Source organism: Sciurus carolinensis, chromosome 16, assembly GCF_902686445.1.
Source record: "Sciurus carolinensis chromosome 16, mSciCar1.2, whole genome shotgun sequence".
NCBI lineage: Eukaryota > Metazoa > Chordata > Mammalia > Rodentia > Sciuridae > Sciurus > Sciurus carolinensis.
This window is the reverse complement of record NC_062228.1, coordinates 26704351-26730079: the sequence shown is the minus strand read 5'-3', so window position 1 is coordinate 26730079 and position 25729 is coordinate 26704351. Positions and strand designations below refer to the sequence as shown.

General features: G+C 55.9%; 1 protein-coding gene across 1 annotated transcript; it reads left to right on the top strand.

The window, feature by feature from the left end:
• Positions 1-4281: 4281 nt before the first annotated feature.
• On the top strand, positions 4282-14515 carry Cx3cl1 (C-X3-C motif chemokine ligand 1). The gene is made up of 3 exons (XM_047528558.1): positions 4282-4628; positions 10543-10663; positions 12384-14515. Exons 1-3 carry the CDS (start codon positions 4559-4561, stop codon positions 13390-13392), a joined length of 1200 nt encoding a protein of 399 aa, XP_047384514.1. The 5' UTR covers positions 4282-4558; the 3' UTR covers positions 13393-14515.
• The last annotated feature ends 11214 nt before the right edge of the window (positions 14516-25729 follow it).

The following is a 25729-nucleotide window of genomic DNA, read 5'->3' as shown; positions in this document are numbered from 1 at the left end:
TAAAGGTGAAAAACGTCTGGAGATGCGAGCCCTGCACACCCTCCGCAGGCTGGGGCAGCGCGGCTCCCACAGCAGCTTCCTCAGGGCCAGTGGCATCCCGCCACTCCCGGCCCGAGTGTGTCCACCGTGGTCAGTATTTTCCCTCTGTGGGAACTGCCATGATCCTGCCTCTGTGCACTCCAGGCCCCAGCTTGCTGGCAAATCGCAAGGGAAGCGATCCTTCTCCGGTGAAGAAACCCATCAGGCCCCGTCCAAGCTCAACCCCACGGAGCCAAAGAATGTGGAGCAACCCGCTCGCGGGCGCCCCCTGTTGGCGCCACGCGGAGTGCACACAATCCCTCCTGAGAGATGTTTGGCAAGACGCCGCCTGCGCAGGATCAAGGCTGTAGATCTGACTTCTGGTTTACAGGAAATTCATAGGATAAAGCAACAGATTAGATGACTCACAAGGAAATAACTAGATAAATTAGGAATGACAACATTATTTTTTAAAAGAATGGTCTTGACTCTTCAAAAGGTCAATGCCTGTTATCCCAGTGACTCTGAGGCAGGACTGCAGGTTCAAAGCCAGCCTTAGCAACTTAACGAGGCCCTAAGCAACTCAGGGAGACCCTGTCTGTAAATAAAATACAAAAAAGGGCTGGGGATGTGGTTCAGTGGTTAATCGCCCCTGGGTTCAATCCCTGGTACCAAAAGGACAACAATGAAATGTCAATGTCATCGAAAACCGTGCAGGAGATCTACAAAGAAATAACCACATGTAACACATGAACCTCAACTGGATCCTCATTCAAAAAGTAAAAGCAAAGGGACTGGGGAGATAGCTCACTCGGTAGAGTGCTTGCCTTGCAAGCACAAGGCCCTGGGTTCGAATCCCAGCACCCAAAAAAGAAAAAAAAAAAGTAAAAGCAAGAAGGGAAAGACTGGAGGGAGGAAGGGAACAGGAAGGAGGGAGGGAGAAGGTGTAAAATATACTTTCTGGCTGTCATGGTGGCACACATCTGTAATCTTAGCGACTTGGGAAGCTGAGGCAGGACGATCACAAATTTAAGGCCAGCCTCAGCAACTTAGAGAGACCTTGTCTCAAAACAAACAGACAAACAGGACTGGGAATGTAGTTCACTGGTAAAGCACCCCTAGATTCAATCACCAATACAAAAAAAAAAGAAAAACAAAACAAAACCCTAAGACCTCTTTAGGGATAATTGGAGAAATCAGAATTTGAACTAGGTGTTAGGTGACACACAGGAGTTACTGTTACTGTTAGGTGGGATAATTGTATCATGTAATGCTGTTTTTTAGGGGGGTTACTGGGGATTGAACTCAGGGGCACTCAGCCACATCCCCAGTCCTATTTTGCATTTTATTTAGAGACAGGGTCTCACTGAGTTGCTTAGTGCCTCGCCATTGCTGAGGCTGGCTTTGAACTTGATTCTCCTGCCTCAGCCACTGGAGCTACTGAGATTACTGGCATGTGCCACTGCGCCCAGCTTCACGTAATGCTTTTGTTTTAGGAGATGCATGCTGAAGTACTTAGGGGCAAAGTGTCAAGCAGTCATAATTTACTTTACAATAATTTAGTAAAAAAAAAAAAGAAAGAAAAAAGAAAAGAAAAAAGGGGAAGAAGAAGCAGCAGCAGTAGATATGGAAGAACCTCACCTTTGAATCTTGGTGGTGGAAATGCAAAAGTCCTTGGTGCCATTCCTTCCTCTGTATTGTCTGACATTTTCCAAAGCCGAATGTTGGTGGAACAAACCTTACCTTTGGACTGAAACGTCACCTCTCTTCTCCTTCCTTTCTAGTTCCCTGCCCAAGCCCCATGGCCTTAGCGTTCCCAGACGCCTTCTTCCTCCTACTGAGCTCCTTGGGGGCCAGGACTTTGCTGTTTTCACCTCTGGGTCCCCCATCTCCCATGGCCCCCCGCACCAGGACTTAAGAGCAAACACTAACAGCTCCTGCACATCAGCCCACTGACAGCCATAGTTTTATTTACTCCTCCAGTGACTTGATGAGGTGGCCATTAGCATTCCATTTTACAGATGGGGAAACTGAGGCGGGAAGAGTGACTTGCCCGAAGCCATTCCCCTATGAGGGGTAGAGTGGCTGACCCGGAAGCCTGGTTACTGTGTCAGTATTGAATCTAAACTCCACAATGGGGTGCGCTCCATGATGGGGTGGGGTGAACATTCCTGTCTTATAGGGAAGACGCTGGGCCAGGAGAGGGAAAGGGATGTCCCCAAGGCCCAGCGAGGAAAAGCAGGGCTGTGTTTTGTGACTTTGCACTTTAAGACCTAAGCAGGTCCCCTCACAGTGGGGGTGGAGGGAGGTGGGACAACCTTGGGGTATTGAGCCCAGACCCTAGAGCGAGCGGGCTGGGGCAAACCCAGGCTCCTTCCCTTCCTAGCTGATGGTCTTTGGGAAGTTCCTTAACTTCTTGTGCCTCAGTGTCCCCTTCTGAGAGGCTCTGAGGGTGGTGTTTCTGCTTCTGCTCTGGGTTTGTTGGGATGATCACATAAAAATGATTCAAAAGTCTTTTGTCTGTTTTCTGGTGCTGGGCCTCAAACCTAGGGCCTCAGGTCTGCTTGGCAAGCGCTCCACCACGGAGCTACGCCCCAGTCCCACGGAAAGCTCTTAAGGAGAGCCTGGATTAGAGTAGGCGTGGGGTTTGTATTGCCACGTCCATTCTATGGAAGAGGAAATGTCCAAGTGAGGAGGGGTCTGCCCCACTTTACTCAGAAGTAGCGCCGGAGCCCCAGCATCTGATCCCAGAGCCCTTGCTGTCCTCCCCAGTGCTGGGGATCAACCGCAGGGCCCTGCAGGGCCTCAAGCATGCTGGGAAGCCTCCATCATGGGCCGCAGCCCCAGCCTGCTCTACACACTTCCCCAGAGCCTAGTCGGGGGCCAGAGGAACAGGGCCTCTAGTCCCAAATCCTGGTCCTTTATGAGCTTGGGGCTTCCCGGGATGCTCCCCTGAGCCTCCCCCTTCTCTTTCCTCCCTCACTTCCTTCCCCTCCCTCCCTCTCTCTTTCTGCTTTCTCCTCCTTTCCCCCTTCTCTATTTCTCCCTCCTGTCTTCTGCTCTCACGTGACAGAGCACAAAGAATCCCAGATCTCTGTCTTTATCACCCTCTCTGGACCCAGGCTCCCCAGCTATAAAATGAGGTGTTGGACTGTGCGAATGTCAAGTTCCCATGTTTCTTATCTGCAAGGCCTGGGGCAGGTTCCTGGGCACCAGTGGACATTGACCCCTACCAGGGGAGGTCCTCTAATTAAGGAGCGTCCAGTCTCTTGGTCTCACACCCCATCTGTGCCTGGGTGGAGGACAGAGAGATATTCCCTGGCCATCCCAGCTGTGGTCACTGGGCGCAGCCCAACCTGTACCAGCTGGCTTCACAGCCGGGACACTGGCTCCTAGACAAACTGGTTTTCCCTCTGGCTGTTAACCCAGAGAGAGCCAGCTCAGCACGGTGGCTGCAGGCCTGCCGCTGGGCGGGGCTCCTGCTGAACAGTTCTGACGTCCAGGAGTTATTGCCCTGCCTCTAGGGGAGGCTGCACTGAGGTGGGCCTCAACCACCTGCCTACTGCTCCAGCCAGTTTCATGGAGGGCACACGTGGAAGCCCAGAGCCAGGAAGTCCAGCCCCCAGTGGATTAGTCCCCAAGGAGGCAGGACTGTCTCCAGGGCTCTGCTACAGAGTTAAGGAGGAGCCACACAGTTACCCAGGCTGGGTTAGCAGTGCATTCCCACTGAGTGGCAGGGGCCAGAGCAGGAGATGGGCATGTACGCAAAGTAAGAAAGGAGGCTGAGGAGGAGGAGGCAGGGAGACCAGGGTTCCCTTCTATGTCCCAGGCCGCCCCTGTACCTGCTGGCCCCATCTTCTCCATGGCTGTGGGGGGTGGGTTCTCCACCCTGATGTTCTGTAATGACCTGGATATTTCTGCCGCTTCTCTGGACCTGTTTCCTTATCTGTCCATATGAAGTGGGTCTGGGTCATTCTTTCAGCAAACACTGCAAAGAGCACCTACTGTTTGCCCGTCTCTGTGCTGGGCTCAGGGGATGCACAGATGAGCGAGGTGCCCTGAGCGCAGAGTTCGGGGCTTGGGCCCATCCCCGTGTGGAAGAGAAACCTCCCAGACCAAGAAAGGGCTTGCAAGACCCAGATGGCCCCAGCACTCGGTGCATCTGCCCCGTTTGCTCGTCGTCCAGTTGGGAAGGAGAGCGCGGGCCTGGGCCACATCCCAGGGGAGGTGGCCTGCGCGCAGGGGAGACACGCCCTTTGATCGCTGGCGGCCTGCTCCAGTCTCCCGGTGGCGAGGACAGCGAGCCGCTGGACCCCTGCCGCGCGCCGCCGCCGCCGGTTCCCTGGCAACCTCCCGCGGAATCCAGCCCAGGCTCCTTCCTCTCCCTCCCACCCGCCGCCAGGGGCTGGAGGAGGAGGCAGCCGAGCCCCATTATAAAAAGCGGCAGAGCTCCGGCGGCGGCGAAGGGACACACTGAGCTCCCACGCGGGGACCCAGCCGCCTGCCCTGACCCGGGCCCGGACCCTCGCCCGCCTCTGCCATGGCTCCGTCGCCTCTCTCCTGGCTGCTGCGCTTGGCCACGCTCTGCCATCTGACCCTCCTGCTGGCCGGTGAGTGGGGCCTGGCCTCGCAAGAGCGGGCGGGGAGCCAGCCCCGCTTCGCCCCGGGCTTGACCTCAGGACCCTCAGCCCCTGCTCGGGAGGGCCAAGGATGCGCGGAGGGGGGTGGGCTCCTCCGTGGCCGGGATGCAGGGCTGCCCCTCCTTGGGAGAGAATCGGCTCTCCAGCCACTGTCCCTGCCTGACCCAGTGGGCCAGGTAGTGCTTGAGGGGGAGTGGGTGGCACAAGGGTTCCAGGTGGGTTTGCCAGGAGGGTGGGGGCTGGGAGAAGCTGAGGAGGCCCCTGCGCTGCAGGTGGGAGGCCCTGGCCCACAGTGGACTGGGTTTTCCCCACTTAGGTTTAAAGTGTAACCTGCAGTCCTGGCCCAGGGCCAGGGTACAGTTAGATAGCTTTCTCCAGTCCTGATGTCAAGGCCCCCAGGAGTAAGGGAACCAGGGCCAGTGAAGGTCAAGGTCACTGCAGCTCAAGGATGGGCTGGTTGCCGTCCTGCTGGTCTGAAGCAGCCCCAGTCCTTCTGCCTGGGTCTCCCCCATCCAGCGGTCTTCCTCCTCCATGCACAGCTTGCATTAGGCTCTCAACTCCAGTCCCTTGCTTTTCTGGAGCCCAGGACCTGGTAGGACAAAGTGTGGCCCTCCCACCCAATGTGGGCAAGACAGAAGCCCAAAGAGGTTTGGAGACTGACCTGAGGATGAGCAAGTGGGGGGAGCGGGTAAGACCTGTGGGACCTGAGCCAGGAGATACCGCTCACCACCTCTGTGGGCCCCTGGCTCACCTGTCCTCAGGCAGACCCAGGCCATCTGGCAGGGTAGCGCTCAGAGAAGGTGAGACTCTGCCTCAGGAAGAATGAGAGAACGGAGGATGAGAACCAGTGGCCCCGGTCCAGGATATATCCTTGGAGCAAACCCCACAGTGGGACAGGGGACAGGAGGGTGTGGGCAGGTGTGGGGGGGTGGAAGTCTATAGCTGCTGGCTTCCTGTTAACTGAGCTGAGACTGAAAGCCTGAGGCATTTGGGGACATTGAGCACTAGAAGGTGAGGAGTCAGGAAGACGTTCCTTTGCTATCTATCACTTTGCTGTGTGTGCCTGAGCAGGGTCTTGTCATCTCTGGTCTCATCCACTGCACATTTAAAAATAGCAACTGCCTCCCTGGTAACAAGGCTGCAGTATCTAGGAGGATATTTTGGAGGGGGAGGAGGATTACTTTTACTAAAGTGGTGTGGGTAAGTCTATGCGAGGATGGAAAGAGACCCCCCCACCCCACCCCACCCCCGACCCCGGGGCGCTCTTGAGGCTTGAAGACTGGCTGATTCCTGTCCTAATCTTGGTCACTGCTTTGCTCGGCATCATTGCGACCTTTCTGAGCCTCTTTCTCCTGGGCATTCAACCCAGCCCCCCTGGGGGGCGCCTCACAGGGGACTCAGGATTCATGGTTGCTGCCTGGCTGGTGCAGGGCAGATACGTCAATTCCCAAATGTGGGTTTGCAGGGCTGTCAGGCGGGGAGGTTCTGCGCTTTATATAACAAACCTGCAGATGCAAGTCAGAGCAGAGAATTTTTCTCACCAAGCACTGACGCATTCACTCCCACTCAAGTCCCGGCAAGAAAGAGGGGAAAAAAAATCTGTTTTAAGCAGCTATAGTCCTGCCCCGCTGCCTATCGGTGGGGGTGGAGGGGGTGGGCAGGGGAGGATAAATTCAGAGTGTCAGATCCAGGTCCCTGTCAAACTTAAATAAAAATTCCTCTAGTCCTGTGTTAGCGAAGGCTTTTATATGCCATGAAGTGCCTCCTTCCGCATTTTTACCATTTATTGGACAAATACGGGTTATTGGACGGGGTTAGGTGACAGGCAGCGTCCCAGATGCTGGAGCCAAAGACCCCAGTGTGAATGAAAGGGCCAAAGACTCCAGCCCCAGTGTGTTGGAATTTAACGGGAATAGACAGATGATATCCAAAATAAAAGGTAAAGAACCAAACAAAACAGAAAACATTAAAGGATTTTTAAAAAGCACTGTAATTAAAAACAAATAGAGGAGAGGAAGTGTTGACATGTTAAGTAGGGTCACCTGCTTAATAGGGAGGTCTCCCTGAGCAGCAGATTTGCAATTTTGAGGGAGACTGGGAGTGAGCCACAAGGGGCAGTGGCCCGGGCAGTGGTCCTTCATGGGTGGTTTGTACCTGAGATGGGGAGACATTTGGTAATTTTTGGAGACTTTCTTTTTTTCCTTTTTGATACTGGAGATTGAACCTAGGGGCGCCCTACTGCTGAGCCACATCCCCAGATCTTTTTATCTTTTAATTTGAGACAGGGTCTTATTAAATTGCTGAGACTGGCCTCAAATTTATAGTCCTCCTGCCTCAGCCTCCCAAGTTTCTGGGATCACAGGTGTGCACTGCTGTGCCCAACTCGGAGACATTTTTGGTTGTTCCAAAGGTCTAGGATGCTGAACCTGATTCAGGGTGCTACTGACATTTGGTGGGCAGTGGCCAGGGGTGCTGCTGACATCCTAAGCTCACAGGATAGTCCTCCTCAACAAAGAATGATCTGCTCCCAAATGTCAGTAGTGTTGCCATTGAGAAACCCTTCTCTAACGACAGAAAGCTCCAGACATTAAAAATAGAAAGTTTATTCTCACAACTTGCCTGTGAAGCTGGCATTATCATGTCCATTTTATAGGGAAGGAAACTGAGGCTCTGAGAGGCCCACAGTTGACCTGGGACTCAAGTCCCCTCTTCAGCACCTTGCCCAGGGACCCAGACCTTGCCTACCTGTGGGCCTCTGCACAGGCCTGGAGGGCCAGCCTAGAGCCGCTTCCTCCAAACGCCTCCCTGATCACTTGCAGTTGGGAGTGGTCTCTCCTTCATATCCAACCCCGTATGTTTGTGGTATGTTCTGGAACATGGTGTTTCTGCCAGGCATCTATGGCGACCTAGAATACTGGATGTCTGGGGGCTGGGTGGAAAACCAGCTGTGCCACTGAGCAGCTGTGTGGCCTTTGGCAAGTAGTTTAACCTCTGAGTCTCAGTTTCTGCATCTGTAAAATGGGAATAACAATATCCCTTTGTAGGGATGTTAGGAATTAATGAAAGCAAATCAGTATGTGCTGAATGTGAGGTCCGATGCGCAGCAGGTGCCCAACAAAAAACAAAAAATAACCTTTTTTGTTTTCTTATGTGTGTGTTGCCTGTCCGTCCTTCTGGGAAACTTCTGAGGGCACAGACAGGCCTTGTTCACCCCCACACCTCCTAGCACCCAGCACAGGGTCTGGGGAAGGAAGGAACCAGCATTTGTGGTTAACCCAATAAATACGGTGATGAGGTGTCAGTCCCATTTGTTGGGACTGAGAAGCTGTCTTCAGGCCCCGGACCTGTGGGGAAGGAGCCTACCAGAGTTAAGGACGTGGGGACCTGAGTCTTTGTATATCCTCAAAAGTAATTCGAGCAGGTGTAGGCTGACTCGGAGTGGATGGATGGGTGGATGGATGGGTGGATGGATGGGTGGATGGAGGAGGAATGGGTGAGCAGGCTGTGGACGGGAGGATGGACGGCAGAAAGCGGGTGGGTGGGGTGAGATGAAAGGAAGCCGAGGATGGGCAGGTGGGAGGTGGGTGAGTGGGGGCGGCTGGATGGGTGAATGGTGAATGAGTAGGGGATGAGTGGCAGGTCGCTGGGTGGGTGGGGCTGAGTGGGAGATTGACAGGAGGGGGAGGATAGGTGGGTGGGCGAGGTGGTGGGGTGGGTGGGTAGTCAGGTGGGTCCATCAAGGAGGGAGAAGTAGATGGAGACATTTGTTCATCTTATGAACATTTATTGAGCCCCCACCTTGCGCTTGGTGCTGGCAAAGACTGTGACACCAAGACAGACAAGATTCTGTGTCCTGACACTCATCTGACAGATAGTAGATGGCTGCCTGGCGGGTGGGCGGAGGCACGATCTCCATCTGTAAAAAAACTTCAGCCCCCAAAGTGGAAGGCCTCCCCCAGGCTGGTGACACCACCTTCCCGGCGGACTCCAGCGGGATCCTGGGGGGGGGGGGGCTGGGGGCGGAGCGTCTGTGGTTCTTCATAGCTTGGGGGCCTCAGTGACTTCCCTGGCCTGGATGTGGGGACTTCCCTCCCACCTGCTGCGGCACTGCTTGTCTCGTGTCGCTCAAGGACACTGTTTTCTTGGGGCTTCCCCAGGAAGACAACTGCAGGCCAGTGTAGGGGTTCAGGAGACCCTGGGGAGGCTGCCGCTGAGTCACTCTGAGGTCCCACGGGGGAAAAAGGAGATGACAAGTCTGCATGGTGACTTTCACATCCTGGCTCCTTGCAGACATAGAGCAGCCCCTCCTGTGGGTCCCAGGAACTACTAGTGCTGACCTTTGTGACCCAGCCCAGACCTGCGGGCTCTGCATACCCCTGCAGGTGGGAAGGGGGCGAAGGGGGAGTGATGGGCAGGAGGCAGCAGGCTCTAGGAAGTGCGTGTGTAAGTGCATGAGCTGTGTGTGTGTTGGTGGAACCCAGGGATCAGCCCTGAAGAGCTGGCTCAGGTCAGCTCAGTCTCTCCATCTACTGCCCTGGAAGTTCTGACTTCTAGATGTTTGCAAAACTCTCACGGGTCTTTGCTTCTGAGGGCCATAACCTTGACCCAGTTCTGAAACTCAAGCTTTTCCTCATTTTTGACACCCATTTTCCCTGAGCTTCTACCAAACAGTTCTGCTTTTCCTCATTTTTGACACCCATTTTCCCTGAGCTTCTACCAACAGTTCTGCTGGAGAGTTTGGAAGAAGAGGAAAGGCGGAAATGCAATGCAGACAACTTCAAATGTTTCTATCAGATAATTGGGTTTTGTCACCCCATTGTGTCCTGGGGTTCCGCTTGGTTCCCCTGGCCACCCAGCCATCTGCATCCCGGCCCACCCATGTCATGCCTCCCCTTCCAGCACCTTCCCCCTCTTGCTCCAGGGGCTCCAAATGCCTCTTTCCCTCCCTAAAACTCATTCTACAAAACAAAGGGTCACCTGTTCAGCAGACCCCACCTTCTTAGAAGGCAACTGTACCTACATGTTTAAAAAGTGCGTCATCCTCGCCAAGCACGGTGGTGCACACCTGTAATCACAGTGACTTGGGAGGCTGAGGCCAGAGGATTGAAAGTTTGAGACCAACCTCAGCAACTTAGTGAGACCCTGAAAGAGGGTCACTAAAAAGAGGCCTGGGGTGTGGCTCCGTGGTCAAGTGCACCTGCTGAGCACCACAGAAAGAAAAAACGCGCCTTACCTGCTGCCCGTACCCAGTCTTCCATATGTCTTCGTGTGTTCCCGTGTGTGAGGTGGGCTGTGTTTGTGGCTGTGTGTGCAGATGTGTCATAGGGCGGGCACATGAGATGTGGACGGACAGAGGTCTGGGTGTCTCGAGGTTGGGAAATCCATGAATAAGAAGCAGCCTGAGGAGGAGGAGTGGGGTGTGCCTATGGGGGTCATGGCTGAGCCAGGGACTTACTGGGGCACAGGTAGGCATGGGGGGCCAGGCAGGGCCACGGGCCCCAGGGAACATGAGCCAGGCCTGGTAGGGGCACTTACTCCATCAGCTGCTGGCTGTGTGGCCACAGGGAGCTCCCTGTCACTCCCGGGCTCATCCCCCTAGCTGGTATAAAGGATCAACCACAACAACTTAATTTTAAAAACTAAACACTTGCTATGCGCCAGATAAAAAGAGCTTTATAAACAAGAATTCACTTCCCTCAGTCCTTACCACAGCCTCAGCAGGTGGATGCTACCGTTGTCCCTACTTGGCAGGAAACCAGGGGGCTGGAAAGCCAGCCCTGGGGCGGAGGTTCCCACCTAGGTGGCGCGGCAGGGCGGGCTGGCCTGGGGCTGGGAAGCCAGACGCCATGGACAGTCCTGCTGACCGGGGCCTCTGTTGGCACAGGACAGCACCTCGGCGTGATGAAGTGTGACGTCCCCTGCACCAAGATGACCTCGAGGATCCCCGTGGCTCTGCTCATCCACTATCGGCAGAACCAGGAGTCCTGCCCCAAGCGCGCTATCGTGTAGGTACTGCCCGCGCGGCCTTCCGGGGTCGGCCCAGGCCTCTGGTGTCCCCAGCCACACCTGCCCCCCTCACCCTGGGCTCCCGCCAAAGGTGTCAGCAAAGGTTCCGCTTGCTGCAGGTCACCTCCCTGGGCTGCAGGCCACTTCGCTGACCTCACTATCTGTGCCACCTGACAAAGGTGGGGAAGGCTTCCTGAATGGCCCCGTGCGGCCAAGGGTCAGGGCCTTGGCTTGTGACTGGTGGCAGCCACCAAGGGCTCATTCCTCCTGGGCTCAAGTGTGTAGTCCACAGCCCTCAACCCCTGCTGGGCCTCGAGGGGAGGTAACACCCATTCCTGGTGGTCTGTTGGTTAGACCCCAGCAGACGGGGCGCAAATCCTGCCCCCACCTGCAGCTGGCCGGGTGGCCTGTCACACTGCTTAACCCCTACCCTTGGCTTCCTTATGGGTGAAATGAAGACACGATGAAAGAGACGATGTAATTAGTGTGCTTGGCAGGATGCCCGGAAGCCATGGGGATCATCAGCTCCGTTTGGCAGATGAGGAAGTGGGCCCTGCAGGACTTTGGGAGGGGATCAGGCTGAGTTGTTTTCTCTCTGGCTGTCCTGGTCACTTACTCCTCCCAAGGCTCCGGAGGGTGACTGCCTAGTTGCTCAGCCCTGAGGCCCCTCCCCAGGACTGTCTTGTGGGTCCTCGAGCAGCCTCAACCAGACCGCAGGTCAGTGACAGGAAATGGCCAGTGGCCCTCTGTAGTCCACCCAGGCTCTGCTGAAGGAAGTCCAGTGCTTCCTGTCGTCAGGTGTGGAGCACACTCCTGGCTGGCGCCTCTGCTGGCCGGCTGGTCAAGGATCACTTCTGCCAGATGCCCCCAAATAATTATTTCTGTTTTCTAGGTGATGGGGGAGTGGGGGAGGGGAGTGTGGACCACCTTGGCTTCCTGGACGTCTCTGGCCTCCCTGCATACCAGGGCCAGGCTCATCTGAGCCTCAGTTTCCTCATCTGGAAAATGGGGATAATCATGGCATCCAGGTTGCGAGCTGGGTATGAGCCACACAGGCCGTGGCACCGAGCGAGAGCCCGGGTCAGCTCTGCGCTGCAGACTCGGGGTGGTCCAGCTGCTTGCAGCTTCAGAGGAAGTCCGGGTCCCCAGCGGGTCACCAGAAGGCCTTAAGCCTGAGGACACACAGTTCAAAGAGAGGGGTGGGGTCTGGAGGGTCTCTGTGGCCATGAAACCATGGCGCTTTGTCACTGTGGAGCCTTATCACACACCTGACTTCTCCAGCCAGGAGGCTCTGCACTGGAGCCCCTGACTCGGCGGTGACTACAGGAGTATCAGCATTGTTGTTCTCTTTAGCTTTTACTGACTTCCTACTCTGGGTGTTCTTTTTTTTGTTTTGTTTTGTTTTTAGCAATATAAGAAGCAGGGTGACCAACCTGTCCCCTTGTGCCATAATTCCCCAGTTTTGAAAGGGAAAGGCCTTTGTCCTGAGAATGTCCTCTAACAGGATTTTTCTGGGGCCTGGTCAGCCCCCCTCCTGCTGCTAGACATTTCTATCTCCAGCTCAAGTGAGGTTTGCAGTCCAGGGGTGTGAGCCCAAGCTTGGCTGGGAGGCCAGGATGGAGGCCTGCTCCCCTGCTGGGCCTGTGCTGTGCCCACTCCGGCCTCCCCGGCTCTCTTGGTCTCTGGGCATCACCAGGTCCCTGTCTTTCTTCCTCGTAGCTTGGAGACCAGACAGCACAAACTCTTCTGTGCCGACCCAAAGGAGAAATGGGTCCAAGAAGCCATGGAGCATCTAAACCGCAGGGCTGCTGCTCAGACTCAAAATGGCGGCACCTTTGAGAAGCAAATTGGCCCAGTGAAGCCGGCAACCACCCTGGCCAGCACCGGGGGACAGTCCCATCCTGCATTGTCTGAGCCCAAAACCACAGGGGGAAGCAGTAGTTTGGAGATGACTGCTTCTTCCCAGGAGGCCCAGAGGCCCTTGGGGACTTCCCCAGAGCTGCCAGTGGGAATGACTGAATCCTCAGGGACCAGGTCACCCCCCCCTTTGAGGGCTCAGGAGGGAGAGCTTCCTGTTGGGCCTGAGATCACGGAGCTGCTCAACGCAGCTGTGGCCGCCACTGTTGCTTGGCAGAGCAAACCTGGGCCCGACGGAAAGGCCACTGAGGCCCCCTCCACCCAGGTCCTCTCCACGGAGCCCCCCTCGACTCAGACCCCCAGCATTTCATACCTAGCCCCAGAGGAGGACCTTGGGTCTGAAGGCCAGCCCACGCCGGCCAAGGGACAGAGCCCTGGTAGTCCAGAGACCGCTCTAGGGCCTGAGGAGACGGGTCCTGTTCCAGCTCACACGGATACCTTCCAGGACTGGGGTCCTGGCAGCACGGCCCAAGCTTCTGTGGTCCCTGTCTCCTCTGAAGGGACCCCCAGTCGAGAACCAGTGGCTTCAGGCAGCTGGGCCCCCAAAGCCGAGGAGCCCATCCATGCCACCATGGATCCTCAGAGGCTGACCGTCCTTATTACTTCTGTCCCTGACACCCAGGCAGCCACCCGGAGGCAGGCAGTGGGGCTGCTGGCCTTCCTCGGCCTCCTCTTCTGCCTGGGGGTGGCCATGTTCGCCTACCAAAGCCTCCAGGGCTGCCCCCGAAAGGTGGCGGGAGAGATGGTGGAAGGCCTTCGCTATGTCCCCCGGAGCTGTGGCAGTAACTCATACGTCCTAGTGCCAGTGTGAGCTGGCCACCTGCCTGTGTCCAGGCATTTGATTCAGACAGCTGCCTGGGGACCCCCATCCTCATACCCACCCTCACCCACGGGCCTGGCCTGAGCGGGGATGATGGCGACGGGGAGGCGGGGTCTCCTGGTGCGGCCTGCTCCAGGCCCCCAGCGTAGCCCTGGGGGGCCCGCCCTGACCCTTCCCAACCTATGAGGGACAGAGGGGCGGTCTCCAACTCACCGCAACCGAGAACTCTCCTCTGCTGCTGGCTGGTCAGAGGTTCCCTTTGACACCGTCCCTGCCCCAGCGAACAGTTATTTATTGAACACCCGGCCCCCTCTGACCCTCCCTGTGAGGACTGCACACCTCAAGTGACAGGCCAGGCCCTGTCCCTCCCCAGACCTCTTGTGTCTCTTGGTCCTGCACTTGCCAGTCACCCCGGCCAGCTGCGGTGCTATCTCCCCCTGTCCCTTGTACAGAGCCCGCCCCCACCGGGCTGCGTCTGTCTTGCATGAGGCTAGTGTGGAGTTTCCCGGGCCTGCTCTGGGAGAAGCCGCTGGCATGGCGGGGAGGGCAGATGCCGTTATTTAGTGGCGTGGATGTCTTTCCTCCTGGGTCTCTGCTGTGCAGTGGCTGGGGTCCTGGCCCCAGCCCCACCCACTCACCCACCCACCTGCAAAAGGAAAGGGCTGGCAGACACTTGGCCTTGAACTGTACTGCTGACCCCTGACCTCTCGCGAGGCCCTCTCCCCAGCCCCTCCATGCTGCCTGAGCCTCGTCCACAGAGCACCTAGGTCAGTCCCTGCCACTCCTGCCACCTGGGGGACCTGCAAAGGGCAGCTTGATAGTTCAGGTCCTGCGCTGGGGGTCCCCAAGTGGGCTGGGCTGGGGGACCAGCAGGAGCAGAGGAAGGCCCTCCTCTCCCTGGCCAGGCTCTGCCCTGCCAGGAGGACCAGTGGGGGCGGGTAATTGTCAACCCCCGCCTCACCCAGGAGGGCAGAGGCAGCCCACGAAGGAGCAGGGAAGTCGCTGGAGCACCTTCTCTGGGTGACTTGAGGGGCCAGGGCAGGGGGGCTCCCTGGGGTCCCGCCACCTCCCCCTGAAAGCCCCCGCCTCTGCAAGTTCTCCCTGGCCTTCGCAGGCAGGGCCAGGGGTTCCCATGACATTCCTTCTCCAGGAGTCCTGGAGTCTCCCGTTTATTTCTGGAAGAGACTCTGCCCTGGCAGGAGTGGGACAGGGGAGGGGAAGTTGTGACCTTCAAGTCCCAGGTTCCCTTTTGGGCGGCTGGCGATTCTGGCAGGCCTGGAAGTGGGCAGTTGGCTGCACCTCCCGGCCAGAGCTGAGCCTGCAGACCTGGACCCCCAGGGCCCCTGTGGCAGCTCACTCCTCCCTCTGGTTGTCCCCAAGACTGACCCTTGCCCTCCACCTGAGGAGCCTGCTGGGCTGGGCCGCACCTAGGTGGCTGCCCTCCTGCCCTTTATCCTGCTCAGGCAGGAGACCGGCCCAGGCGGGGCACTCTGACCGCTCAGGCGAGGGCCGAGCCCACTCTGTGCTGGCTCCTCGGGGCCAGCAGAGACTGCGAGGGTCGGGACGCCCCTGCTGTGTGAGACGGCTGCTGGGGCTGAGGGTTCTCTCAGCAGGACATGCACAAGGACAATCTGGGAAGGACTTTGAAGGAGTCGATTGATCCTTTTGCTTTCTCAACCCTCATTACCAATGTCTGTGCCATTTTGTATTTTATTAATAAAATTTAAAAGTCTTGTGAATCAAATAAGAGTGATTTCTCTGGGGCAGGTCTGGGGGGATGGGACAGGAAGGAGCCTAGCCCTGTACGGATCCTGGGAAACCCTGTCTCCAGCCTGCCTGGAGCAGGGGACAGGAACTTTTACGATTAGCAGGAGAAGGGGTCTTGGGGATGAGGGTTAGGAGGTTTGGGCCCGATCTAGTCTGTTCCGCCCAGCTGTGTGATCTCTGGGCCTGAATAAAAGTGGACGTGAGACATCGCCTATCTGGCAAGACTCAGAATACCCTGTGATGCCCCACCTCAGGCCCCCTGGGCCACCACCCCAGGGACCCTGTTATCACCGTCAGTGATCCAGTGACTCACAGAGCAAACTGAGCCACGTTTTCCTCTCTACTACCTCAGTTCATTCCTGGTTAAGATAAAGATTAAAGAGGGATTAGTTCATCTCAAAGGACCTGGGAATCCATGAACATGACCTAAGTATGAGCTTCTGTGTCCCCTCAGCTGCCACAGGTCAAGTCCAACCTGTTGATAGTGTTTCATGAATTCTAAGAAGCACGTTTTCACAGGGTGACAGGTTGGGAATTGGAATTCGCTTTGCAATCAATGGCTCATGGTGGCTTCGTTAGTAGGGCTTTTCTTCATGGGTAGTTTTTGAAATGTCAGAACCTCTTGCCATGAATGACATTTTCCAGTCAATGCCTAGGTGGTGAAATCAGGAAATGCACCACGGACCCCCTTTCCTACATCCTCACTGGTGTCTTAGAAGATCTGGCCCCACCTGCAGGGCGGCAGTGGGCAGAGCCGCAGGTGAGGCAGCCAGGTGAGGCCACTCCCTCTGCCCAGTGCTTGGGCTCCTGTCCCCCATCAGTTACCACTGACCATCTCTTTTCTCTTGTTGTTCTTATAAGGTTATTTTCTGTGAACCCAAGCCTCCATCCAAAGTAGCTAGGAGGAGGGAAGCCAGAGCGTGGTGGGCACACCATTCCCTGGCTCTGACGTCCTCTGATCTCCGACTCTTCCTACCTACCAAGCCCCACGGAGATGTGGGTCTGCAGTTCCTGCAGGAATCTGCATTTGCTGCCCCTCTGCTAGTGGCAGAGGCCAGTTCTCCCGGGGTGGTGCTGGGGCTCTCCCCTCTGGGTGACATGGGACCCTCCACCAGGCTCAGGAAGAGGCCGTGAGGGAGAGACCTGGGCTCTCAGTCCCCAGGAACCTGGCAACATGAGTGGCGCTTTCTTTCCTCTTTCAGTTGAGTTAGAAGAAGCCATTCCCGGCTCTGGTGCAGCATCGGATGGGGCCGTGATCATATGATGTTAAATGCAATAATAAGTGCTGTCATTTATTGACCGGTCACTGCCCCTTGGAGCTGCAGCGCCCCTGGTGCCCAGACCCCTCCCTCCAGTCCCCCAGGTCAAGGGATTTGCTCACTAGTCAAAATTTTTAAGCCACGGCCACTCACTCCCGCCCTGAGCTCTCAGGGTCCCTCGCGGTAGCTACTGGTGGCCTTCTCACCTCTGCCCTTTCTGTTAGTTCCTCTTTTCTCCCCTGTGTCCTCTGTACATTCCCCAAAAGGGTGAGGCCAGGCAGAAAAACAGAAATGAATGGCCGGGAATTCCCAGCGTCAGGCTCAATAATAGGCTCCCGGGAGAGAGAGAGAGAGAGAGAGAGAGAGAGAGAGAGAGAGAGAGAGAGAGAGGGAGAGAGAGAGTGTGTGTGTGTGTGTGTGTGTGTGTACACAGAGGTACATGAGTGTGTGTGTGCTGTGTGCTCACATGCCCAGCTGCTCCTGCCTGTGACCGCCAGAGCCCCAGGGACCGCCAGAGCCCCTTTGGTTTCTGCTCAGTCATGTGCTTTCCTGGATAAATAATGATTCAACTTCAGAAATTTAAGACAAGATCTAGCGCCAAGCTGGATTTCCTGAGCTGCCAGCAAAGTTCAATGGCTGGCACCCAAAAGCTTCCTCCTTAATCTTGCCAAATGGGGGGTGATACTGCCTCCGAACCCAGGAGAATTCTGGAGCAGCACATGTTTTAGAAGAGATGCCCTCTCTCTCTTACCTTCAAGGGATCCTGTCATCCTCGAAGACTGAGTAGAAATATTTGCAGTGAAATCTTGTTTTCTAACAATGCAGGAGCAGAACATAATGTAGGACTCTTTGTGTGACTTTGGGCAAGTAACTTAACCTCTCTGGGCCTTGGTTTTCTCCTTTGTAGAAGGGAAATAATATCTCATGTATAAAGATGTCATGAGATAATTGTCAAATGCTTAAGAAAAATGACATGCCCAGTGGGACTCTCAGTAAATAGAACCTATGATTATGCAATAGATGTTTCCAAAGGACTTGAGACATCCTTTTCCCCTTTTTCTTTCTTTCTTTTCTTCCTTCCTTCCTTCCTTCCTTCCTTCCTTCCTTCCTTCCTTCCTTCCTTCCTTCCTCTTTCTTTTGAGATGGGGTATCACTATGTTGCCCAGGTTATTCTTGAACTCCTAGGTCATCCTCCTACCTCAGCCTCCTGAGTGGCCAGGATTATAGGCATACACCACTGTGCCAGGCTTAAAACATCCTATTTCTATCTGGGTTTGGTACCCAAACAAGAGAGTAGAATGATAGGATATCAATAAATAAATGCAGTCCTCCTGGTTTTCAGTAAAGTCAATGAAGAAATATTATGAAATCCTTAAGCAGATAAGAATGACTGGCGATTTGTCCAGTCTTCCCCTAAGCTGATACCTGTTGGTCAAGTTGATACGACTTTTCTCCTCTCAATTGCATTTGAACTTGGCAAGGTCAAAACTCATGAATCACAGCTAATAAAAAACAGACTAACGAGGACTTGGAACAAAAAGGGAAGTTGGTAAGTTTTCAAGACTTTGGAGGCTGGGCCGGGCAGTCTCGGGTATATTTCTGGCTCACTGCCTCCCGGACAAATGACCAGCCATTCTTCCTGAACCCCTTGAAGTTGACGAGGCCCAAGAGACCAGTTCTGCACAGGAAACTGGGAGCAGAAGCAGCATGTGACTTAGGAGACTCATGTATTTAATTACTGGGAACAAACGCATTACAGCTGCTAGTACCTTGGGCGTAGCACCTGGCAGGTCTCCAGAAAGTGATTGGGTCCCAGACTAGAAGTGACTTGGAGCTCCAGCAATAAAAAAGCTGATCTATATGGACATGTAGGGTGAGGAAGAAATAGGTTTTTGTCGTTTTAAGCCAGGGAGAGTTTGAGGTTACTTGTTACTGCAGCAGAACCCAGCCTGTCCTGACAAACACCACTACCAGGAAGAAAAAAATATGCTGTCTCTTAACTAAGTTGGTTCAATTTGTCAGTACCTTCATGCTGCCATTAAAGGGCTCAGAGACGTCACCTTCACTGAGGCAGATGCCTCTCCACCGTTCAGCTTGCTCCCCTTCTTTTGCCCTCTTTGCAGCTGGGGCTGATGTCAACTTAGGCTGCTAGCCGGCTCTGGGTTTATCTGAAGCTCTCAGGGAGGGTGGTGGGAAAGAACCGTTTTGGGGTTTCTCTAGAATGAATTGGTGCTCAGGGGCCCCTAGAGTCTTTTGGGTCTCCTTCAAGAGATGAAAAAATAAACAGGGGACTGCGCATGGTGGCATCTGTGATCCCAGTGACTCAGGAGGCTGAGGCAGGAGGACTGCAAGTTCAGAAACCTAGTGAGACCCAGTCTCAAAATAAAATAAAAAGGGCTGGGGATGTAGTTTAATGGTAGAGTGCCCCTGAGTTCCATCACTGGTCTGTGATAAATAAATAAACAGGGAACAGAAAACTAAAACTAACTGTACCACTTCTTTGCCAGGAGACCAGGCTCAGTCATTCTTTCAAGTGTCTCCAGGGCCCAGAAGCCAAACCAGAGCGCTCGGGGCCAGTGGGCACAGGTCTTGGGCCATGGGGCACAGTTCTGGGACCGGTCCAGGGCCTCTGTGTCTGAGCCCTCTGAGGATTCCCACTGGCCCCGCCTCCACCTCCCCTTTCTCCCCCCCCCCCCCCCCCCGCCCTTTTCCCTGTATCCTTAAATCCATCTTCTCCCTGCCTGGGATAATTCACCCCACGGGTCACTGTCCCCCTGGCCAACTCCTAACCACCCCTGGTCTCAGCTTGGATATGTCACCCTGGCTTCTTGGTTTAGTGAGTCCCTTGCTATGGTTCTGGCTGCGGCCCATGCCTGACCCTCTGGCTGCAGGCTTGGCGGTGTTTCTGCCTGCGCGTGCCCCTTCCTGACCCACGGAAAGCCCTCCTGTCCAGGGGAGACGCAGGTCAGCGCACACTGCAGTGGAGAATACCTGAGGGACACGGCAGACTGCCTCGGAGGGACGTGCCAGGCTGAAAGCGGCCACCAGTGAAGAGGGGTCCCAGGCCCTCCGCCCCCTCTAACCCTTCAGCCACCATCACATCCGGGTCAAGACAGGCCTGACCAGAACCCTGGGATTGGAACAGGGCCCTGCTGTTCCCTGGATCCCCAGAAGAGGGCGCAGGTGGCTGGGAGTCCAGCGGCCCTGGACGCTCAGCACCTCTGCCAGACAGAGCTCCTGCCCATCTGCTGGTGGGCGCACCTGCACCTTGGGACCTGTTTCTGGGAGCTCACACATCATCATGACCACCACAGGTTAGAAGGAGCTGAGGTGACATCCACATGGCCCAGGATCCTCTTTCCTGGGTGTGGTGGCCAGGAGCCTATCGGGGGCAGGAGCCAATCACCTATTACCAGAGGCACCAATGAAAATAAGACTGGGGGCTTCTGGTGAGGACCATTGTCCCCATCAGGTCACTGTGAGCTTTTGCTTCTGTTACTGATATTCTGGGTTTTCTCTTCTTTCCTTCCTTCCTTCCTTCCTTCCTTCCTTCCTTCCTTCCTTCCTTCCTTCCTTCCTTCCTTCCTTTCCTTCTACCAGGTATTTAACCCAGGGGTGCTTTACCACTGAGCCATATCCCCAGCCCCAACACCACCCACCCTCTTTTTAAGTTTTAGAGACTGGGTCTCACTAAATTGCTTAGGGCCTCACTAAGTTGCTGAGGTTGGCCTCAAACTCGTGATCCTCCTGCCTCAGCCTCTCGAGTCCTTGTGATTACAGACATGTGCCACCACACCCTGTGTGGTCCTGGGGACTGAACCCAGGGCTTGGCACATGCTAAGCAAGCACCCTGCCACTGAGCTACACCTCAGCCCTGCTGTAAGCCTTTGAGTGAATTTTGCATGTAACTCCTGCCATAGTTCAAGAGGAGCTCATATTCATAAGATTACCATTTGCCAGATGGGAGTACATGGGCACAGAGAGGTTAAGGAATTTACCCAAAGTTACACAGCTAGTACATGTGTAAGTAAATGTGACTCCAGAGATCTCAGTGTTTTTTAGTTATTTGTGGTTTAGTTATTATATGAACTACCATCCAGCGATGCAAAGAAGGAAACACACTGGTGCCTATCAGCACAAATGACTCCAGAACAATGCCGCAAGCTTCCAAAATACAGGTACAACAAGATGGTGTTAAATCACAGCTTCAAATATGCATGAGCCATACCATACTGGCGGCTGCTGCATCTAAGGGTTTTACATCCACACAACCAACCAACTGTGAATTAAAATATTCAGAAGAAAATTTCATCAGTACTGAACAGAGGTTTATTTTTCTTGTTATTAGTCCCTAAATGATGAGGGTCTAACAGCTACTGACAGTATTTACATCGTGTTAAGTATTATGCATGAGTCAGAAGATGTGCCCAGATTATGTGTCAATACTACTGACCTCGTTTTATAGAAGGGACTTGAGCTTTCATGGATTTTGACATTCAAGGGGATTCCTGTGACCCATCCTCTCCAGATTTCAAGAAACGAATGCACGGTGTTTAAGGACACGCATATCGGTCGATAAAACATCCCGAAGTGTGTGGGGCTTCGCTGGGCACAGTGACACAGGCCTGTGAGCCCAGGGGCTCTGGAGGTTGAGGCAGGAGATGGCGAGTTCAAAACCAGCCTCAACAAAAGCGAGCAGTGAACAACTTATCGAGACCCTGTCACTAAGTGAAATACGAACAGGGCTGGGGGTGTGGCTCAGAGCCGAGGGACCTCAGTTCAATCCCTGGGACCAAAAAAAGAAAGTGCCTGGGACTGATGGGTGCCAGATTCTGGCTCCCCTTCCCCTCCTAGGCCGTAGAGGGCGGTGGCCAGAGAGGCACGGGAACCCCAGGGACATGTTAACCCGTGGGGCACGAGAGTCGCTCAGAGTCCCGGGTGCCCCCAGCCCCCGCTCCCTGTGGTGGATTCTACTTCTGACCACACTGCCTCCCAGCTACCACACTGAAGTGACCCTCCAGGGCCTTTGCCGGGGTGAGACCCTTGCCCCTTCTCATCCCCGCACCTGTCACCACCTGCTGGAAGCAGCAGCTCCTCGGCGAGCCCACCTGCGAGCATGGAAGGTCACCCTGCTGCAGCCGCAGCACAGGGGAGGTGGGTGGGGAAGGAGGTGGCAGAGAACAGGTCGGGCGGGTGGCCTGAGAGAGACACCAGGAGCCGAGGGAGCCCAGGGGACAGAGGTCCATCCTCCCTAAGTAATCTACAAATTCAATGTGTTTCCAATAAAAATGTCACATTTGGAAATGGATTAGATAGTTTTCGTTTCATTTAAAAATAGCAGAAGCAGCGAGGCTGGCGCCCAAAGCCGCAGGGCCACCTAGGCCGGCTGGGTGGGGACCCGCTGTGTGGAAGGAGGGCCACAGCCTGTTCCAGCCTGGACCCAGGGGCTCTGGGACCTGCTTCTGGCCAGAAAGGGTTCCCTGGGGCTCTGGCTTCCTGGGTCTGGGCCCTGCTCAGAAGTGGCCACAGCCCCACAGGTGTGAGCCGCCGTCCAGGAGGGACCCTGCCACGTGTCCCGGCGCTGGGCACTGACAAGGAGCGACCCCTCTCCCTGCTGGTTTCTTGGCAGGGCTGGGGTTAGACAGGGTGAGAGAGACCCCCAAGGCCTTACGGAGGCCGGTCGCACTGGGCACCTGGGGGCGTCCATGCTTCTCCTCCCAGGCCACAGGCTTCTGGCGCTGACCCTGGTGCTGAACGAGTGTCTCTTGGGGGCACAGTGGGGGCCAGAGTGGCAGGCGGCCAGGCCAGGAACAGCAGACTCTGGCTGCCCTAAGGTGTCTGCCACTGCACCTGGGTGGGGTGAGCCTTGAGTTGTCCCGGGCCATCGGGCCATCGGAAGCAAGGACCTGTCTCTGAAATGACCTGGAAACAGGAGCAAGTCTTGGAAAGAGAGCTGGGCCCAGCCGCGGAAGGGAATTGACTGTTGGTATCCGAGGGAGCCTAGGAGTCTGGGATGTGCTTCCCTCTGCCCTGTGGGCCGTGTCCCAGTGGCAGCAGGGTGGGTACAGGAGGGAGACAGGCGACAAGCCACAGACTTGGGAGGCAGGCAGTGACCTCGCAGCAAGCGACACGTGAACAAAGGTCTGAATGGGGCAAGGGAGGGGGCCGAGCAGGTGTGGGGAGAAGGCGCTAGACTGAGAGGGCACGACTCACCAGGTCCCAAGGAGGGGGCATGCCCCAGGCCAGCCAGGAGGCCAGTGTGGGGAGCAGAGCTGGGGACGCTGGGAGGACACCAGGGAGGGCGCTGGGCAGAGCGAGGTCACCTGAGCTCTGAGCCCAGGGGCCACGGTCCCTCTGGCTGCTGTGCTGAGGACAGCCCTCGGGGCGAGTGTGGAGGCAGGGACCTGCTGGAGGCGGTGCAGGAACCCAGGGAGAGGCGAGGTTTCTGGATGCATCTAGAAAGCTGCGCCTGGAGTTCCCAAGTGGCGGTGACAGGAAGAGGCGTCACAGAGCCACCCAGGTTTCTGGCCCCAGTAACCGGAAGGAAGGGGCTGGCAGGAGCCGGGGGCAGAGCAGTGTGGGGACCAGGGATCTCGCTGGATGCGGGGCTTGAGAGGCCTATTTGGCACTGTGAGTGGGCGGCTGGTGACACACGTCTGGGGTTTGGAGAGAAACTGAGGCGTCACGGGCACAGAGATGGTATTTAAAGTCAGACGCACGACCATTTGCCAAACACAGGCGCAGAGGCAGGGTGTGAACAGAGCCTCCCAGTGCACTTGCATTAGAGGCGCGAGAGTCTCGTTTTGCAGGCATGGAAGCCAAGACTCAGACAGAAGTGACGGAGCCCCACGTGTCACCGCCCGTTGATGACAGCCAAGTTCACAGCCAGGCTACCTGACCCCGCAGCTCCTAACCCCTCCGCTGCACAGCGCCCTGGCTTTGCCTCTTAAGGCAGGTCACAGATGGGAGATGGACAGACTTAGGCTCAAGGAGCAGGGGATAATCCAGAAAAGAGGGGGATGGGGTGGAGAAGTGGCAAGTCACAGAGGGAACACCCTCCTGCTCACTGATGCTAAGGGCGGCGGCAGTGAGATGAGATGCAGAGGGAAGATGGGCTAGACTGGGGGCACTGGGTAAGGAATGGCCTGAGGAGTTTCAGCTGGAGAGGGAAAAGCAGGGAGCCATCGATGGTTCTTGGGGAGGGCATTCCACGGTCAAACCAGCCCCTAGGGAAGCCCTATCGGGTCTCAGCCTGCCTGGTGGATGGCGTCAGGAGAGACCAGAGAGGAGGGTAGGCTGGGGGTAGAGCCTGGTGGGAAGGAAGCAGGTGGAGCTGCTGCGGATGCGGAGGAGATGAGGAAGCTGGCGTGCAGCAGTCTCTCTGAGGTGATGAGGGGCTGGAGGTGAGGAATGAGACAAGGCCAGGTTTCGGCCTGGGGGTGCCGATGCGAGAGCGGGAAGGAGGTCGCCTGAGCCGAAGAAAGGGAAGCTGGTGAGAGGGAACTTGTTCCCGGGCTGAGAGAACCAGGAGGGGACAGAGTTCTGCCTTCCAGGCCTGGTCCAGAGCTGGACCTCGAGGCACAGCTGCAGAGCTGGGAGCCTGGGCAGGGGGCTGAGGGGCACAGCTCCCAGGGCTGTGTGGTCGGAGCTGGGGACAGACTGAGGAAGTGTCCATCTGGAGGACCGAGTGTCCATCCATCTGGGGCGGATGACGTCAGGGAGGGAGGGAGGGTTGCTTGAGGTAAAATCAGTCTAGGACAAAGCCTTGGCTGGGCTTCTCCACGGGCTGACTGTGCCCTGGGACTAGTTTTTAGACCGTTCTGGTTGGTCACCAGCGTCCTGCTCTGTAAGGACCAAGTACACCACGGAGCGCCATCGCTCAGGACCCTGCCCAGCTCAGGCGTGTTCGAGAGAAGCGGAGGCCCAGGGATCCCAGGGAAGAATCAGGTCCCGACTCCAAGCGAGGAGGAGTGTCAAGAAGGGACGGGGATCCCAGGGTTGGCGAGGAGATGGACGGAACCAGCTGGGCACCAGGAACTTCCCAGAGGTCACCTCCGTTATTCCCCCAGCCATACCATGAGGGAACGTCCATCACGGTGCCCATTTCACAGACAGGAAATGGGGTTCAGGAGAGTGTTCCTGGCCACCCAACCAGGAATGAGTAGAAGAGGCGGAGGGCTTGGGACTGGAGAGGCTTCCAAGGCATCTGCGGTCACCACTGCCCCACACTGTCCTTTGTGAGGGTAGCCACGGGGCATTGAGAGGCCCAGAGAGAGTGGCTTCCCTGAGCAGCAGGACCAGAGCCATGTGGCTAAGGACTCACAAGTGGGCAGAGAGGAAATGGAGGAGGGAAGTGCAGACCAGGCCATGGAGAGGAAGGAGGAGGTGTGGGGCTGTGGGGTCAAGGAGAGGGCTGCACGGAGGAGAGGGGAGGGTCCCGGTGGGAGACAGTGAGCAGCCAGGAGATGGGGTGTGGTGGAGGGAAGCAGGCCCTTCTGGGGTGAGGAAGGTCTGGGATCAAAGCCACCCCTGAAGACTGGTGCACGCCTGTAATCCCAGTGACCCTGGAGGCTGAGGCAGGAGGACTGCAAGTTCAAGGCCAGCCTGGGCAACTTAGTGAGTCCTCAAGCAACTTATAGAGACCCTGTCTCAAAAAATAAAAAGGGCCGGGAATGTGGCTCCATGATTAAGCACCTGAGTTCGAATCTCTAGTAACAAAAAAATTGTTCTGGGCTGAAGGAGCCGCTGAGATAGAGAGCAAACGGAGCCCACGGCACCGTTCAGAAAAGGGGACCTGACCAGCTGGGCGAGAAGGTGCTCCCTGTGATCCCAGCGACTCCGGAGCCTGAGGCAGGAGGATCGTGAGTTCAAAGTCAGCCTCAGCAATTAGTCATCCCCAGCCTGAGCAACTTAGTGAGACTCTGTCTCTAAATTAAAAACAAAACAAAAAAAACGGCTGGGGATGTGGCTCAGTGGTCAAGCACTCCTGGGTTCAACTCCAGTACCACAAAAAAAAAAGAAGAAGAAGAAAAAGAAATCTGCGAGGGGTCGTCCCACTGTCCACACCCCTACGCACGCATCTTCCAGCCATCAGGGGCCATCAGCACAGTCACCCGTCCTTCCACACACCCATCCCCCTCCACCCCTCCGTCCCTCCACATCCAGGCACCTACCCACCTTTCACTCCTCCGTCCACACAGCCGTCCACTCCTCTATGCCTCCATTGCTCATTTGCCCACCCATCCATCTGACCACCCGCCTCTTCATCTTTTCCCTAAGCATCTTTTACTGAGCACCTTCTA